The following is a 17684-nucleotide window of genomic DNA, read 5'->3' as shown; positions in this document are numbered from 1 at the left end:
AAGGGTACGTGTGTGGGGGGGGAGAGGGGGAGAGAAAAGGGAAGTGATTAATGAGAATAATAGGGATGAATAATTATTATAATCAAGAAAAAAAAAAGAAACCACCCAATTTCTAAATTATATGTTATATTATATTATATGTATTTGCTTGATTTGCAAGGCAATTTGAAAAAGATAATGTACAACAATAAAGTATTTTCTTTACACATATTGTACCAGACAGGTCAGAATTAAGACATAAACAAGATAGCACAACACTAAGTAATATTTTAAAATAAAGCACATAACAGAAAATGACACAGTATGACAATACACATGGAAAATGTCAGCAGCAAGTGTATGTTAGACATTCACTGCTAAGATTTTCACTCCAACACTGCTTCACAAGCATGGCCAGAGGGGGAAGTTACACTCAGCTCAATAACACTTATTAGGGTCAGACTGAGGACAGAGAGGAAGAGCGAGAGAAAGGGGTCATGTGGGGATGGGGGTGGAGAGTACATGGCCAGGCAGAGGATAGACGACACAGACAGAGGGAGATTGAAGGGGCCGGTGAGTGATGAATAGAGGCAAGCCGACTGAGAACACAAAGAAAGCTAAAGAACAATTTATGCTCTGCTCTTTACCAGTGAAATAATACAATGATTACTAGAGTAGCTTTGCTGTAGACCAATGGCTGACTGATAACATTTTAAGGAAGTAGAGTCACTGAATGTTTAATTTTGTTCAAAGTGGAAATACACTGCTGAATCAAAAATAGACAAAATTGTCACCTTACCTTTTTTGCCAGAGCACTCCCATTCACTTGGGAAGGTAACAGGGTGGTAGTGCTGGCCGGAGGAGGAGCTGGAGGAGGTGGTGTGGGAGCTTTAGCAGAGGGGACTGTTGAAGATGATGAGACAGGCGGTCTGTTTACACTGGGACTCTTTTCCCTCTCTTTTTCTCTGCTCTGGGAAGGACTCTGGCCCTGACCAGCCGCCCCATCACCTGTAGCCCCAGCACGGTTTCCACGGGCATTGCCTCCTCCACGACCCGTGTGCCTCACAGTAGCCCTGAAAGCTGGTCGGCACACGTAGTTCTCCAAGATCTTAGGAGGCTTCTTCATGCGTTTAGCCTGGAGGCCAATCTTAAGCTTGACATTGCCCTCAGACAGGCTGCTCTCTTTGATGGAGAAATGGGACTGGTCGCCACCGGCGCCTCCTGGCCCACCTGTGCCTCCTGCCCCTGCAGACGCAGCTCCTTCTTTCTCTCTGTCCCTCTTCTTTTCCTCCTCTTCTTCTTTCTTCCCACCCCCTCCATCCTTCTCTCGCTCCCCTGTGGGAGCACCAGACAGGAGAGGGGGTGGAGTTGTAGTTCTCCCTTGAATTTTCGAATCCATGAGAACGTTAGGGATGTGTGCAAGTTTATGGAGTGGATGATGTGGATACCAGGTAAAGTTTTTGTCTGGGGATGGGATAGGGGTGAAGGGGGAAAAGGGGGAGGGGGATAACGGTGAGGGTGAAGCTCTCCTTGTTTCAGGGGGCTTCTCTCCCTTTCTCGGCTGTCCAGCCCTATTTCTCCGTCCTTCAACTGTAGGAGCAGGGACAGGTAGAGCAGAGAGAAAGAAGAAAAGGGAGGGCAGAAAAGGTAAAAAAATTCCACATTAGTCACTGAAATATAAAAACACAAACACTGACAGTTTTAAACAGTCTTAAAATGAATATTGGTGGAAGCCAGATAGAGGGCAACAACTTTATCTGTTTGATTAGTCCTTCATCCCATCTCTGAGACATTTATGGTGCGCTCACCCTCACAGATTAGAACAAATCTGTGACCTATTTACACAGCAAATTCCCCTCTACTTGAGAAATGTGACCTTAGGAACAAGGACTCTGAATTGTCCACCTGCGATTTACAAAGCAGATGTGCTTCAGAGCAGTGGCTCCCAAATGGTGTGCCTTATTATTACTGTAACACCATAGAAAGCAGTGAATTCAAATTTTAAATTTACTATATCAGTACACATCAAAACACCCTAACTGATACTGAAGACAATAGCATTTGTAGAGAAACCCACACAAAGCCAACTAAAGAAAAAAACTGTCTGGAGAAACTCCTGTGAAAGCCACCTGTCATATGACTTTGACTGGACAAGGGACGTCAATGGCCTTCAGTTTCAGTGTGACATTTGTTGGGAGGAGTTAGCTAATGTCAACATGATGCCAAGCAAACTTTACCTACTGTACGAGAGCACAGGATCTAAACCACAGACGACAAGAATTCATGTCTGATTGCATGAAAGTGTCTGATAAGGGTATAGATTTATTGATAAGCCAGTGAAGTTTAATGCAAAAGCAGTAACATTGTAGGTATTGTGCTCAAAAGTTCCTTTATCTGACAATACAATCAAAATTGTAACTGATGTCATTCCATACAACATGAGAGGTCATTTTCTCCATTGAAATTTTGTCTGGCTTGCTCTTTGGTGTGCCTTAGAGTCAGAGTTGATCCCACAGCACTGCCACATCCTTCCCAGTGTTACAAGGTAAGATGACGAATGAGCAATCCCTTAAGTGTCCTCATTAGCTGCAGTGAAAACGGGTGCCTGTGATAGTGGCAAACAGCTCACACGCTAGCAGCAGAGAGCAGCATGCTTCTTAATTGTCCTCCTTGGGAGGACAGCCCAATTCAATGAAGTTGTCTACAGCTCCCCACGGCCACTGAGTGATTTAATGCGGATTCGCCCCCAAGCAGGTGCTTTCTCTGGGTGAAGTCATTTGGAGGCAATTCAGAACTGTGACCTCAGCACACTGGGTCTCTGGGACTAGACAACAGGATCCAGCCGCCTTTCTCAGCCTGAGTGATCAAGCGTCAACATGCCGGCGGTTTCTTTGCATCCTACATTAGTGGAGAGCACTAAAGGAGGTACTTAATGGAGCCTCGGGAAAGTCATACAAGCCGTCACATCAGTAAAGCATCATGGTAAGAGGAAGGGGGGAAAAAAAGAAAAAGAAAGAAATCTGCCTTGCACATAGTCTTACACCGTGTTTATTTTGGATTATGACAGTGGAAAACAGTAGTAGAGATTTCTTTTTTTTTTAAACCACACAGTAAACACTGCAGAATTTTTGGATTCTTGCCTGTAGTTCCCCACATGGTCCTTTCAATGTTTACTTCAATTACTCACTCCATTTTGCCTCAAAACTGCAGACTCCCCCTCGCTACACATACCACACTGAAAATCACACCTCCCACTTTTCTTTAACACTCCATCAATCTCCATGTTCCTTCCCCGGTTTTCTTAAAGCTTTTCCATCCTCTTCCTCCTCGATTTCGCAAACTTGGAAAGCACTGAGAACAGCACACAAACTAAAGTCACTGTGTTCCTACTTTAATCAAAAACACATTTCACCCATCACCCACCCCACCAGCTCCCTTTCCCTGTGTTCTTCTTACACACAGTGACAAATGTTCTCCTCTTTCTTTTATACTCACGGTGATGGGAGCTGCTTCCGTTGCCTGACAGCAGCTATGCCAAAAATAAGCCACTTTAGTACCCAACTCTGTGGAGGGCTAGTGACATAAGTCTGCAGAAAAGCCTCCCAGAAAGTCAAAACATTCCCCTCACCTCTAACAAGCTAAGCCAGGTCATTTACTGGCATGTGCTCCCCTGCTGATAATCTGATACCAGCCTGCATCGCTTTCTAATTTGCGATTGATAAGCCTTAACACTTAAGTGTGTCATTTTCACATGTAGCACAGAGGTACTTTTTGTATTCGCACTACAGTTAAACTAGCCTACAGTCATTTCACTGCCATAGTCATATTGCAGAACAACGGAATAGCAACACTAGTGGTTTTGAAAGCTGATATTAGTCATGCCTGTCTGTCGCTTGCTTTTGTTTTCTGTGAAGACATGTATATGTAAAGCTATAAAATGCAAACAAATGCAAAAAAAAAAAATGATAAGAATCAAGAGTCAGTTTCAGTCCAACAACCTAAGAAATGGCAGAGCAGGGAGGAACGTAGTAAACAACTCCCGTTCACCCTCTCCCATTTCTTTCTTCCCCTTACTCCCTCCCTCCTCACTTTTGCACACGTTGTTCATAACTGCTTATTTCCCTTTGGCCATAGCAATAGTATCCCACCCCCACATCATTCACATGAGGGCTGGCGTCTGCCCTCAGAGCTCTCTGTCATTTCCAGAGCTCCACTGGTATTACTACATGGCCCTGCTGGGGGGGGTCAAATTCCTCTACTACTACTATCACCACCACACTGCTGTTTTGCATCATCTAGAAGCGAAAGTGCTATATAAGTGCAACAAACCACTACCTTAAAAAAAAAAAAAAAAAGAAAGAAATGGGTACAATGATTAAACTCTGCAATAAAGCGGAACGTAAAGGCAGGTGTCAGTCACACCTGCACCGTGAAAATGTCTCCCACAGCAGCCCGGGAAGTTCAATCAGAGGGCTTTAGGTACAGCGCAAAAACATACACGCACTTTAATTGATTATGCATTTTTTTTTTAAGTGGCTAACCAGAGAATGAGAGAACAAACCAAATAACGTTATCTGCTTTCGGTTTCCTGTACAGTCAACACAGCCCCTTAAGGGACCAACTCATGAGCCTGCAAACCGATCACCCCCGATCTTTCCCATATCAACTGTTTAGTCATGCTCGTAATAGCAGTCTTAATCCAAAAGAGACCGAGAATCTGCAAGCTTTTCTGTAGTGTATGCTCCGGAATAAACAACATGATCTATCAATGTGCATCATTTCCACTCACCTCTGAAATAGTCCAGAAACGGTGTTCACATTATTTGGCTGTGTCCTGTCTTCCTGTGTATCAACGTGGTGGCCACATTTTTCTTTTTAAAAAAAAATATCTTCCAACAGCTGAAAAGCCAAAACCAAAACATGATCAGATTTGCTCATCTTAAGATTATCTAAAAGAAAAAAAAAAAAGGGCTACAATTAAAACATATGCACACTGTTTTAGAAGATTACAAACAGTCTCAAACGGAAACCACTGCCCGCAGCTCCTGACCGCTTACAAAAATTGATCGTTAACCTTGCCAAGCTCAAAGACACAAAGTTGCTGAGTGCCAACATGCAAAGCAACCCCCCCACCCCCCTTAAAATTGTTATTTCCACTACACTTAGCACTAACAGCCGGAGCGGTAAAGTAATATAGTTCGCCACTTGGAACTTAATATAACCCGGTGCATCATGAAAGGGTTGTGTTTATTCTGTAACGAGTCAGCACCTACAATCACTCCAATAACAGACACGGGGCTACAGTCTGTATCAATGGCACTGGCAGCAGCTAACTAGCTATCCATCAGCAGCCTGTTTGAGGACTATTTAGGCAAATTTCACTCAACTTACACGCCGTGTGGGCATCAAATGAGTAACAAACGCCTACAGCTCTCATACAATTTGTGTAAACCGAGTGAAAGTCACACAACCCGGGACAAGTGATGTACATAATCTTGCATCTCCGTCACATTCTCGCAGGCACTCGTGTTACTACATCTCAGCTACGACGGCTAGCGATGCACTAGCAAATGAGCTAAACCAGAAAAATCTCCCAGTGTTGCTTCAAAGACAAATGCGCAATTAAATCGGCCGGAAAAAAACACAATCAAAAAAGCGGCGACTTATATTCCAGCGGTATAAAATAACGGATGCAGCGCTGTGTAGGTTATTTAAAAAAAAAAAAAAAAAACACTAACTGTCAACAAAATGGCGGCTGCGTTGAATCAACAGAGACCCGAAATGGATCTCCCTCTTATTTCTTTTTCCTCGGTGCTTAAATCCCTTTTTTCCTTACAGCAACTGGTATCCGTAGTATCTCCCAAGATGCTCCGAAATCCACTCCGACACGCCGTTAGCTGGGCCTGGATGTGTCAGCGAGGGCCTCTCTCGTTAATCGGGCCTCCATGTCTGCTCAGCCCGTATCGCTACTGTGTCAGTACAACACGGGCATTCTCGGTCCCTGAGAGGAGGGAGGGAGAGAGGGAGGGAAGGAGGACGGACCGAGGAGGGCGGAGGGGAGAGGAGGTGAGGAGAGCAAATGTCGGTTGTACGCGGTTCCTGCGGTCCCTGGTCATTGACAAAAATTACTGTTTCATTATTTCCTTATTTTCGGTTGCGGCAGGGAAGCCGTGCGTTGGGCTGGGCGAGGGTGTGTTTGGTGGTGCGCAACAGTCAACTGTCAAGCCGGGTTTGCCTCCTTTTCAAAGGGTCAAGCTTATAAATAAACCATTTTGTCCTCTGTTGTCACGTTCGACTGTGATCGATTGGGCGACTAATCATCACTCAGTCGCGGTAAAAAAAAAAATATATATATATTGTTTTTTTTGTTTTTTTTTGCCTCATCCACATTATTTCTTTGATAATGATAAGATTAAAATATTGAAAATATATAATAAAGGGAAAAAAATTTTTTTAAATCTTCTTTTGGTCTTCTTTTCAGGAGATCATCTGCCTCCATCTCACCCTATCCCTAGCATCCTCCTCTGCTATCCTCCTTCACTACATCCATGATTCTTCTCTGTGGTCTTTTCCTCCTGCCTGGCAGCTCCATATTCAGCATCCTTAGTCTGATATTTTCACTATCCCTCCTTTGCACATGTCCAGACATCTGCATTTCTAATCTCATCCATCCTGGTCACTCGGCATCTTCAACTCTGTCACCTCCAGCTCGGCCTCCTGTGTTTTTGTCAATGCCACCATCTTCAAACCATACATCATAGCTGGTCTCACTATATCTTGTAAACCTTCCCTTTCATTCTCGCTGCTCTCTTTCTGTTACAAATCACTCCTGACACTTGTCTCCACCCACTCCACCCTGCCTGCACGCTCTTCTCACCTCTCTTTTGCAGTGTCCATTACTCTGGAAGGTTGACCCCAGTTATTTAAACTCATCTACCTTCACCTACCTGCCTCTGCTCCTTGCAGCATCATTATCACACCTGCTTACCTCTTATTCATACACATGTATTCTGTCTTGCTTCTACTGACTTTTATTCTTCTCTCCAGTGCATACCTCCACCTCTCCAGGCTCTCTTCTACCTGCTCCCTACTCTCACTACAGATCACAGTGTCAACTACTCTATTTTATATGGACAGCAATTGTACTGGTTTGGGATTAACACATTTAAAGTTGCATCTTTAATGAATGCACAGAAGCACTGCTTCTGCATTGTGCTTTTAGAGTTATTGCAGCTGGACTCCCACCTGTAAAGAAAGTAGCCACTGTACTAAATCATACTCTTTTATATACTCACTGGCCACTTTATAAGGTGCACCTGTTCACCTGTTCATTAACCAAAAAATCAGTCAATCACATGGCAGCAACTCAGTGCATATAGTTATGTAGACATGATCAAGATGACCTGCTGAAGTTCAAACTGAGCATCAGAAAGAAAGTGACTTTGTATGTGGCATGGTTGTTGGTATCAGACTGGCTGGTCTGAGTATTTCAGGAACTGCTGATCTGCTGGGATTTTCCCACACAACCATCTCAAGGGGTTACAGAGAATGGTCTGAAAAAGATAAAACATCCAGTGAGCAAAAATGTCTTGTTGATGTCAGAAGAAAATGGCCAGACTGGCTCAAGCTGATAGGAAGGGAACAGTAACTCAAATAATCACTCATTACAACCAAGATAAACAGAAGAGCATCTCTGAACATGTTGAACCTTGAAGCAGATGGGCTACAGCAGCTGTGGGTGGCTGTGGTGCAGGCTTCAGAGCAGGTCATCTACTAATTGCAAAGGTCAGCGGTTCAATCCCTGGTTCCTTGAGTCTGCATTTGGGCAAAATACTGAATTGGAGTGTGAATGTTAGAAAGCACTTGGGTGCAGAAAAAACGGTTGAACGAAGACATGTATAAAGTAATTTAAGTGCTCAGGTAGCGTAGCAAAGTGCTATATAAGAAACAGTCCATTTACCAGTCCTGTCAGCTAAGCACAATTTGCATGGATGTGGTCTGCTGTAATATTTAGATGTTAAGGTCATAATTTGGCCCAAACAACATGAAAGCACGGATCTATCCTGCTGTGCATCAATGGTTCAGGCTGCCGGTGATGGTGTAATGCTATGGGAGACGTTTTCTTGGGACACTTTGGGCTCCTTAGTACCAACTGAGCATTGTTTAAGCACCACAGCCTACTTGTGTACTGTTGCTGACTATGTCCATCCCTTTATGACCACAGTGTATCCATCATATGATGGTTGATTCCAGTAGGATAATGCACCAGTGAGCAATACCTAATAATGTACCCAGTGAGTGTAGAGAATTTATCCAAATCAATCAGTGCCTTAAGTGAGAGGCACTGATTGATTTGGACAAATTCTGGATTATAATCAAGCATAGCAAGAAGGTTCCTGGTTCGAATCTCCTGGTCAACTGAGGGTGTGGGGTTTGTATGTTCTCCCTGTACCTGCATGGGCTTACTGGGTAGTCCAGCTTCCTCCCACACTACAAACACATGCAGGTTAGGTTAGCTGATGATTATAAGTAGATAAAAGTGAAGTAAATAAAAGGCCATATGCATGTATGGTTACATTTTTAGAGTGGTCAGTAAGGCTAGAAACACTATTAAATGCCAGTATATGGCATTACATTATTGATTAAAATTGTTTTTCTATAAAATATATCTCAGAAAGTCAATGGCTCCTGTTTGAAACAATATAAAGCAAAATTAATAAATTTAAAAAAAAATGCAGCTTGCATAGGATTTGGGACCTGAAACAAGCAAATGTTCATCATTTTTGGTTAAAAATTAGTCATGTTAATTAATAAAAGCCAAGACAATTACCATCATAGATTATTCATAGCACTATATCATAGCGTAGTCTTAAGCAACATAATGCATAGGGTGTGTGGGTTTTTTATATGAATTCTTATTAAAGTTTGCCAAGGTTTCATCAAGCAGTTACTCACCACGAAATGCAAAAGACACACATAAAAACTGCAGATATGCAGGTAATTTTAGCTTAATCCAGTGGTTCTTGAACTGAGGGGCAGGCCCTACTGGTGCTTCTAAATCTGACATATTTTAAGGGAAAAGACGCTACAGACAGTAAAGGTCACAGTGTTGGGCTTTAATAACAGCTGTACATTGGTAAAAGTCAACAATATACTGCATTAAGAAACTCTCTTACCAAGAGAATAATGCACAATCTGTGAATTCCTGTTTGACAACCACAGACACCTCAGTGGTGATTAGTTCATGACATCAAAGTCAGTCATTCAGAAAACCATCTAAGAGAGCAGCGTAGCAAGAAGGACACATCACCTCTACATTTTGTCAGCAAACTCCCAGATCCTTGTGCGTGAGGTGTAGGTGATTATGCTAGAGTAGAAAACATAAAGGGTCCTTAAGCAGAGATGTGTGAACCAAGTGAGAGTTAAAGCTGCAAATTATGACTGTGATGCATATAATGTATTTTATTTAAAAGCAGCTGGAGGGGAGAGAAATTTCTGAAGCAGGAGGCGTGACTCCTGAAAAGTGAAACAAAGTTAGCATCCCGTTTCTCAGATCGCCTGCCTCTCCTGTTGCTCTGTCCTGAGGGAGCGGGCTTCTGGGAGTTCTGATGTGGGCGGGAGGCTGTTGTCAACACCGTCGAGGCTTTTACGGCACACGGGGCAAGTGTCGTGCTTTGGGAGGAGAAAGGGCTTGTTAATCAGCAGGAATTAAGTGATACAGCATTATTTATAGCATGCGACAGCCTGAGAAAGCATCTTTTAATTACAAAAAAGACAGAGAAATAAAAAAAAAAAAAAAACTTTATTAATAAATCTACCAGACCTTTAAACCCCTCAAACCCACCGACTGCAGCCTTACCAGCTCCAGCCACGGCACTATACATTCACTGTGGAAGTAATGAAGGCAGGGAAGCTTCCTTACAGTTTCCGCTAATGAATACTCCTCCCTGCAAACTGGACACTCCAGTCTGCAATCTAGTAGAGGAGAAACAGAAGGAGAAAGAAAAGTGTGAATGAGTGTGTGAGAGAAAAAGACACAGAAAATCCACTCATTAGACGGGTCTGTAGATTATTACAGTGTAACAAGATAATACAGACTATAAATCTAATATGATTTGTAAGATAGTTCTCAATGAATCATATTAAGTAGTCCCTTTTTACAATAAAGATGAAAAAGGAAAGATTAGTGGAAAGGATAATGCAAGACATAAAGAAGATAAAAGTAGGGAGAGCAGCATAATAGGAAAGAAAGCAATATGATGAGATAAGTTAAGATGGAGGGAAGTAAATTATACAGGAGAAAGAAAGAAAAGAAGGACCTAAAGAAGGAAAATAAAAATGGACAGAAAGTAAGCAAAGTAAGGAGGAATGTGGAGGAAGGAAAGAAAATGGGGAAATAACAGGGAAGAAGAGCTAGATATAAAGAACAGATAGACATTAGGCACAAAGGGAAAATAGCCAGAGGAAAGAAAAGATAAGGAGAGATAGGAGATAGGAGAGGGATATTAAATATAGAATGATGGGGATAAGAGGGAGAGAAAAGGAAATAGAATAGAATAGAATAGAATGCCTTTATTGTCATTATACAGGATGTACAATGAGATTGGAACATAGGAAGAGTGAAAGAAATTAACACCTTGAGGAGGTAAGGAACAACAACATGAAGACCGCACAAGGAAGGACAAGTCAAACTGGTAAAAGGATGAATGGTAGGAGAATTACATTAAGAACCATCATAGCAGATCATCTGCCTCCATCTCACCCTATCCCTAGCATCCTCTTCTGACATCCTCTTCAACCCTCTGCGTGTCCTTCTACACAACATCAACTAAACTTCTCTGTGGTCTTCCTCTTTTCCTTCCACCCATCTGTCACTCCCACTGCACACCTCACCATTGTCTCACTGTCCTCATACATGTTCTGCACCACTCTCACATACTCCTCTACCACTCCTGACTTTCTCATGCAGCACCACAGTTCCTCTCTTGGCACCCTATGATATGCTTTCTCTAGATCCACAAAGACACAGTGCAACTTCTTCTGACCTTCTCTATACTTCTCCATCAACACTCTCAGAGTGAACACTGAATCTGTAGTTCTCTTTCTCGGCATGAAGCCATACTGCTGCTCACTGATCATTACCTGTCTTCTTAACATACAATCCCCTCCAGAAGTGTTGGAACAGTGAGGCCAGTCCCTTTATTTTTGCTGTGGACAGCTCTGCATATCACCCCAGTTCATGAAAATCAGTACAATTACACTTCTTATCCATTCCTCAGGCATCCTCTCATTCTCCAAGAATTAAACAACCTGGTCAAGAAGTCAACTGCCCTCACTCTCAGACATCATACTTCCACAGGCATGTCAGCCAGACAAACTGCTGTTTCACTCTTTGTCCTCTTCATAGCTGCTCTCACTTCTTCCTTGATCATCTTTTGCACTTTCTGATTCGCCATCTTTCATCCTCCATCCATCCTCCTTTTCTTCATTCATCAGCTCTTCAAAGTACTCCTTCAATCTTCACAACACAGTCTTTTCACTCATTAGTACCTTTTCATCTCTATCCTTAATTAACCTAACCTGTTGCACATAATTCTAGCTCAATCTCTCTACCTAACCAATTGATACAAGTCCTTATCTCCTTCCTTAGTGTCCAGCCTCACATACAACTCACTGTAAGCCTTTTCCACCTCTCTTTTTGGTACCCCTAGCCTCGCAGTACCCTTTCTACTGCCTTCATCTCCCAAACTATTCCACTTTTCCTTTGCTAACCTCTTCCTTTGAAGACTTTGTCGTACTTCTTCATTCCACCACTAAATTTCTTTGTCTTCTTTCCTCTGTCTAGAGGATACATCTTCTTGACAGTCTACCTCACCGCTTCATCTGTTAACTCTTCCCTACCACCCAGAGCCTCAACTGCTCCCTGGACTCTGTGCAGCATTCTTCCTTCTTCAACTTGAACCATTTAATCCTTAGAACAAGGAAAGTAAGTCAGTCATTAGGAAGTAAGGAAAGAGGAGTAAACGCAGAAATTATGTAAAGAAAATACATGAGGACTGTATGTATGCAAATTCCAATGTCATGTGCCAGAACTTAAAAAAGCTACTGAGCTGTACTGGAGAGATCATGTGATCCAGTGTGCATGTGCCATACTGGAATCCCCACCTGTCTGTTCTTGAGAGATGCAAACTGTTGGCAGGGATGAGATCATCTCCTTTTCTGCTGGGGGTGGACCTGTGTTCTCCAACTGTCCTAATAACTGTGTGAGTAGGAAGAGAAATGAGTAGTATGGCTATAAATAGGTGACGAAATGAATGGAGAATGGTGTACAAACTAAACCAAAAAAAAGCCATTTTTATTGTATTTTATTTTTTGTGTTTCACTATAAAAGGCTCAGAAATAAAGGAAAACTATGCTGCAAGTAATAATCCTGTCACATTGCTTCATAAACACTAGCTCTGGTATGACTGACCTCTGTGATGACAGAGTCAAGACCGCTCTGACCCCACGCATAATCTCCTGGGTTTGAGTACAACTGAAGCATGCTGGATCTGAGAGACAAACCAAGAGAGAGCAGAACAAAGCAAGAGGACCAGTGAGAGAGGAGGTGGCTGTCACACAGCGTTAGATTAAATCAAGAGCAAGTGATGTGAAATCTAAAATTAAAACTGTTTACAGCGCAGCTGGTGCAGCGCCGGGGTTTCCGTTGTTGGCAAACAGGCCGGCCAAGAACTGCTGCACAATCCTTAAATGCGTAAAAAAAAAATGACAGCTTTAGAGTGCTTACAACAGGCTTTACTGTATTTTCACAGCTTCAAATGATACAATGACTTTATTTTAGGTGGACTTAAAGTCAACAGCTTTATACATCAACTGATTTTTAAAGCTGTTCTCTATGTTAACAGCGTACTTTCAGTCTGAAACTGAACTATTTATACCTGTGTGTACTATATATGTAAAATGAAGAATAATGTTTAAAGTTATACACTGTATCTGAATGATGGATGCTTCCGGATGTAAAAAGCTGAATGCCTTAAATCAGCATTATTTCTATTGGCCAGCAGGGGGCAACTCATCTGGCTGCATCAGATTGTATCGAAGTCTATGAGGAAACAACCCTTCAGCTCTCACGCTTTTCTGATTCATTTACAGTCTCAGTCGCTAGTTTCATGGATTACAGAATACAACATGATATTCATTATGGACCCCCGTGAGAAAAAAGCAATGTATGCATTAGGGTGGGTCTTCTGAGTGGATCGGGTTCTGAAAAAGGTCCACCCTTTGTTCATGATGTCCATCGGGCTGAAAATTTAAGCCAATGTGGAAGCAGCAAAAACAGCAGTTCCTCTTATGGCCACCTGACTCCAAAACCAAGTCAACTTCCACAGACTCCCATACTTAAATGTCAAACTTTAAGGCATTAAAAATAATGATTGATTTTATATATATATATATATATATATATATATATATATATATATATATATATATATATATATATATATATATATATATATATATATATATATATATATATATATGCTAAGCAAATGTGTAAACCACTACACTACGCACTTAGCAGAGACATAGCTGTGCGTTGCACCACTAGTGATGCCTGATAAGCATTTCACCCTCTCATCTAAACACAGTCACTTCTAGCATCACAAAACTGATACTTCAGCAATATTAATAGCGCCACAATGCCAGTATTAATTCTAATGTTATCACAAACAGCAGTGTTTTTCCATTTCTCCCTTGGCTGTTTCTATGGCAATGACACACAACACTGGCTATGATGTTTCTGTATACCATGTTCACTCACCCTTCCACTGCAGGCCGCTGTTCAGAGGTCCTCGATGGCCTCTCTTGCTCGGGGTTGGAAGGAGACTCTGGTTCTGTGGCCTCAGAGGGGCCTGGTGATGCTGGAAGAGGACTGCTCTGGCCAGCAGATACCTGCTCGCTGTCATCAGGGTCGGACTCGGAGGAGGGCGGATGCGACAGCAGGGCGGAGCGCTCCATAAACAGCAGCTGCCATAACTTGGAGAGAGAGACCAGAGATGCAATGTGTCAAAGTCTTAAAGAAAGAAGAGCGTTCCTATTAAAATGGCAGTTGTTAGGACATACTTCTGAGAGCAAAGAGTTTGAATCGTCACTGGCAACAGATGCCGTGCTGGTCTGCAGGAGACTAGACAGTAAAGAAAATCTATCAGTGGTGTTAAATGAAAAAGTCATGTGCCTGACTCCTGAACACTTTTAAATGACTTCGATTAAAAATGCTTTTCCGTATTCCATTTTGTTAAATCAGAGAAAGCCATACCTGGAGTCTTCTGCTACCTCCTCAATGAAGCCAGAGTCACATCTGGGGCAGACAAAATCCTCAAAGAGAAAGAGAGAGAGCGAGAGAAAGAAACAACGCTTTACAACACGGTCAAACGAGTGTGGACACTCATTCACTCTCACTGTCATTTCACTTTAGAACTATGAGCATTAATCTGTTAATCCTCTGGTAAGCCTGTCTACAAAATTTTATTGCCTGGCTGCAGAGGTTGGGTTGAAGTTGAGCACAAATTTTTGGCAAACAACTGATGTCCTGGTTTTAATTCCAGGCCAGTTGGGTTTTCTCACACTTGACTGTAGACAGCAGCAGTCTCAAGACTCGATACAACCACACAGATGGGCATACGTGCTTTACCATCCAGGATCAGGCATGGTATGGTTATATGGCATGCATCTTGACCACTGGGTCAGAACTTGCCAGGTCGCTGTCTTTATTGTTTAACATGCCACAGCTGCAGCTTGCCTTTTCAGTATTTTAACTGAAGACACCAAAAACACAACTTTGAATCAGGCTAAAAGCGGAATGCCAAACAATTATTCTAGGAAAGCAGCACACAAAAGTATGTGGGTGGGGCTGACTTGGGAGGAACTTCAGATTCCAATATTAAATTACATAGGCTGAAGTATTTTCAGACTCTTTTTAAAAATTATTTCAAGAATTTAAAGCCTCAGGAGGTAGAGATGGTTGTCTACTAATCAGAAGGTTGTTTGTTTGATTCCTGGCTCCCCTAGTTTGCATGTGGAAGAATCCGTGGGCAAGATATTGAACCCTGATACATCCATTGGAGTGTGAGTGTGTGTTTGACTGTTAGGCAAAGTGCTTAGGTATAGAAAAAAAAGTGCTTGCATGAATGTGTGTGTGAATGGATGAATGGGAGTTATAGTAAGTGCTCAAATTGAGTAGAAAGGGCTAGATAAGTACCGTTCATTTTTACAATTTTCAGCTAATACATACAATAAGAAGAAAGGATTCAGTATTTGCTTTAAAATTTGGTTTGCTGGCGTCACGGAAATACAAGCATTTAGACGTTGATTTATCAAAGAAATGACTAATTTATGGTACCCTCAAACCACAAGGAATAACAGCAGACATCCTGGCGTATTTCCGAAATCCTAATTAACGTGCGCTTTCATTCTGCGTCACACTAAGATCAGTGCGTAATTACGCCATGGAAAGTGTCAGCTGCGCAACAAATGCGCTCCACTGTGCGATCTGTTTTACATCCAGGAGAAACTGGCTTAAAGCAAAAGTAAGTTCAATCTTTCAGGCGTACAGGCCACCAAATAAAGCTGGATATGTGGCATTAAACAGCAAGTGAAGCCGTCTTTTTTTTTTTCCCCTGGTGGTAAATGTGTGGTGACACCCACACACCCCTCTGACGTCTCTCGCACACAGCTGACAGGAGACAACTAGACACAAAGTGGCCAACAGTGGTGCTTCTAAATATGGCAACGTGAATCGCCAGATTTTATTCCCTCACTCACTAATAAGAGTTAAGTACAAGCTGTGCGCACATGAACAGCCAAAGACTGGCTGTCATAGAGCCATGTGTGCCTTAAGGATCACAATTATTATACATTTTGGAGAAAATAGTTATTAAACAATCGGTTGAATCGGTTTGAAAAATCGGCTAATTTTAACGGGTGATACCCAGGCCAGCACGTGTGGAACAAAAACGCTCTCCGAAGCAACTCACCGGGAGTTTGGGGTTTGTTTCACTTTTACAGCAGTGACAGAAAAACCGGATTTGTGGCGTATCTCCAGCCTCCGCCATCTTCACGATGAAGCGCAGTCCCTGACGTAGCTGTGGCAGCCCATAAAAGTCTCAGACGGCTGTCAGACGTATCAGAGCGATCCAGGAGGGTTTTGGTGTGTTCCAAAGCCAAACTAAGACACTTTGGAGAGGACGCGGTGTTCACGTCGTCGTTTTGATAATCAAAATTTTTATAGGTTCTTTTTAGACTGGTTACGCCAATAATAAAACTGTTAACAAAACAATATTTAACTGGTGGACTCAATCTTCTTCCAGTCGCAGCCGCAAAGATCAAGTTGCAGCCACCCGAGCTTAAATTTAAGCAGCAAGTTGTAAACATGACACAAAAAACGCAGTTTCATTTGAGCTTCTGGGCTCTCACCAGAGATGCCACTCTCTTAAAAAACAAACAAACAAAAACCCCAATTTTCGGTTTGAAACAAAATTGTCTCACACATTTTAATTCATGAACCACATACATCCCAGATTTATCTAGTAAAACAGATGCAGAACAGCTAACTTTTCTTTTAGTCCAAAGAACTACAATATGTTCTGAAATATTTTCATTTATTGGACCATCATTTTACAGAACAAATTATGAATTAGATACCTTTTTTTTAAGTGTAATTTCGGCAATTACGCTCACCAGCCACTTCAGTAGCTATGTCTTTTCAACTGCTAGTTAATGTTAATATCTAATCAACCATTCGCATAGCAGCAACTCAGTGCATTTAGGCTCATAGGCATGATCAAGAAAACCTACTGAAGATCAAATGGAAAGAAAGGTGATTGAAGTGACTGAAAGCATGGCTGTAGGCTCACCAAACTGAGCAACAGAAGATTGGAAAAATGTTGCCTGGTCTGATGAGTCTTGATTTCTGCTGCAGCATTCAGATGGTAGGGTCTGCATTTGGTATAAACAACTTTAGAGCATGGATCCATCCTGCCTTGTGTCAATGATTCAGCCTGGTGGCTTTGAGCCCCTTAGTACCAACTGAGTATCATTTAAACACCACAGTCTACCTGAGCATTGTTGTTGTCCATGTCCATCCCTTTATGACCACAGTGTTCCCACCTTCTGATCGCTGCAGGATAACTCACCATGTCAGAAAGGTCAAATCATCCCAAGCTGGTTTCTTGAACATGACTGAAATAGGCCTCCACAGGCACCTGATGTGTGTGACAGAGCACCTTTGGGATGTGATGGAATGGGAGATTCTCATCATGGAGGTGCAGTTGTGTGATGCTATAGTCAAAATTTCTGAGGAATGTTTCCAGCACCCTGCTGAGTCTGTGGTATGAAGAAGTAAGGCAGTTCTGAAGGAAAAAAGGGGGTCCAACCCAATACTAGCAAGATGTGAATATTATCACATAGACATTACAATCATAAACTTTTTTTTTTTTTTAAATCATTAGCAGCAACAGAAGTTTATGGAATGAACAGCTCTTTTCCTCTGTGACCTAGGTAAACACTTTCCTGATGATTTTATGGACTCAAGTGTTAGTTTAAGGCAATACTGAATGGAACTTGTTTATCCCTTAATGAGTGAGGGGTTTAAAACTGCCAGCTCAAAGCTTCAGAACAGGCCTTCACTAATCAGTGAGTGACATCAG

General features: G+C 42.1%; 2 protein-coding genes across 4 annotated transcripts in view; both read right to left on the bottom strand.

Moving 5' to 3' along the window:
* ash1l (ash1 (absent, small, or homeotic)-like (Drosophila)) overlaps nucleotides 1-5960 on the bottom strand; it is a 33123-nt gene extending 27163 nt beyond the window's left edge. The window contains exons 1-3 of the mRNA XM_030740854.1: nucleotides 5816-5960; nucleotides 4769-4878; nucleotides 779-1569 (exon numbers count right to left, since the gene is read on the bottom strand). Coding sequence (XP_030596714.1) covers nucleotides 779-1378 — 600 coding nt within the window. The 5' untranslated portion in view covers nucleotides 1379-1569; nucleotides 4769-4878; nucleotides 5816-5960. The remainder of the gene's footprint in view (nucleotides 1-778; nucleotides 1570-4768; nucleotides 4879-5815) is intronic.
* A 3114-nt stretch (nucleotides 5961-9074) lies between these two features.
* rnf115b (ring finger protein 115b) lies at nucleotides 9075-16120 on the bottom strand. Of its 3 annotated transcripts, none has more exons than XM_030741333.1 (9): nucleotides 16014-16120; nucleotides 14297-14355; nucleotides 14104-14164; nucleotides 13802-14016; nucleotides 12656-12724; nucleotides 12452-12530; nucleotides 12145-12238; nucleotides 9824-9954; nucleotides 9075-9651 (listed from the first exon to the last, which is right to left on the bottom strand). In XM_030741333.1, the coding sequence occupies exons 1-9, from the start codon at nucleotides 16089-16091 to the stop codon at nucleotides 9529-9531; spliced, it is 909 nt and encodes a 302-aa protein (XP_030597193.1). In that variant the 5' UTR covers nucleotides 16092-16120; the 3' UTR covers nucleotides 9075-9528. The 3 variants fall into 3 exon arrangements, with proteins under 3 accessions (XP_030597193.1, XP_030597194.1, XP_030597195.1); XM_030741334.1 differs by having other exon boundaries at nucleotides 9839-9954; XM_030741335.1 differs by lacking the exon at nucleotides 12656-12724.
* Nucleotides 16121-17684: the final 1564 nt, after the last annotated feature.

Source organism: Archocentrus centrarchus, chromosome 11 (assembly GCF_007364275.1).
Source record: "Archocentrus centrarchus isolate MPI-CPG fArcCen1 chromosome 11, fArcCen1, whole genome shotgun sequence".
Taxonomy (NCBI): domain Eukaryota; kingdom Metazoa; phylum Chordata; class Actinopteri; order Cichliformes; family Cichlidae; genus Archocentrus; species Archocentrus centrarchus.
This window is presented reverse-complemented; position numbering and strand designations above follow the sequence as displayed.

Excerpts from the sequence above, each read along its gene's own strand:
- rnf115b (XM_030741333.1), bottom strand. The coding sequence starts at position 16,091 with ATGGCGGAGGCTGGAGATACGCCACAAATCCGGTTTTTCTGTCACTGC. Across the intron at positions 12,725-13,801 it reads CAGCGGCCTGCAGTGGAAGG|GATTGTGCAGCAGTTCTTGG; the intron begins GTGAGTGAACAT and ends TACGCATTTAAG. Across the intron at positions 12,239-12,451 it reads TTGACTCTGTCATCACAGAG|TTATTAGGACAGTTGGAGAA; the intron begins GTCAGTCATACC and ends CTACTCACACAG.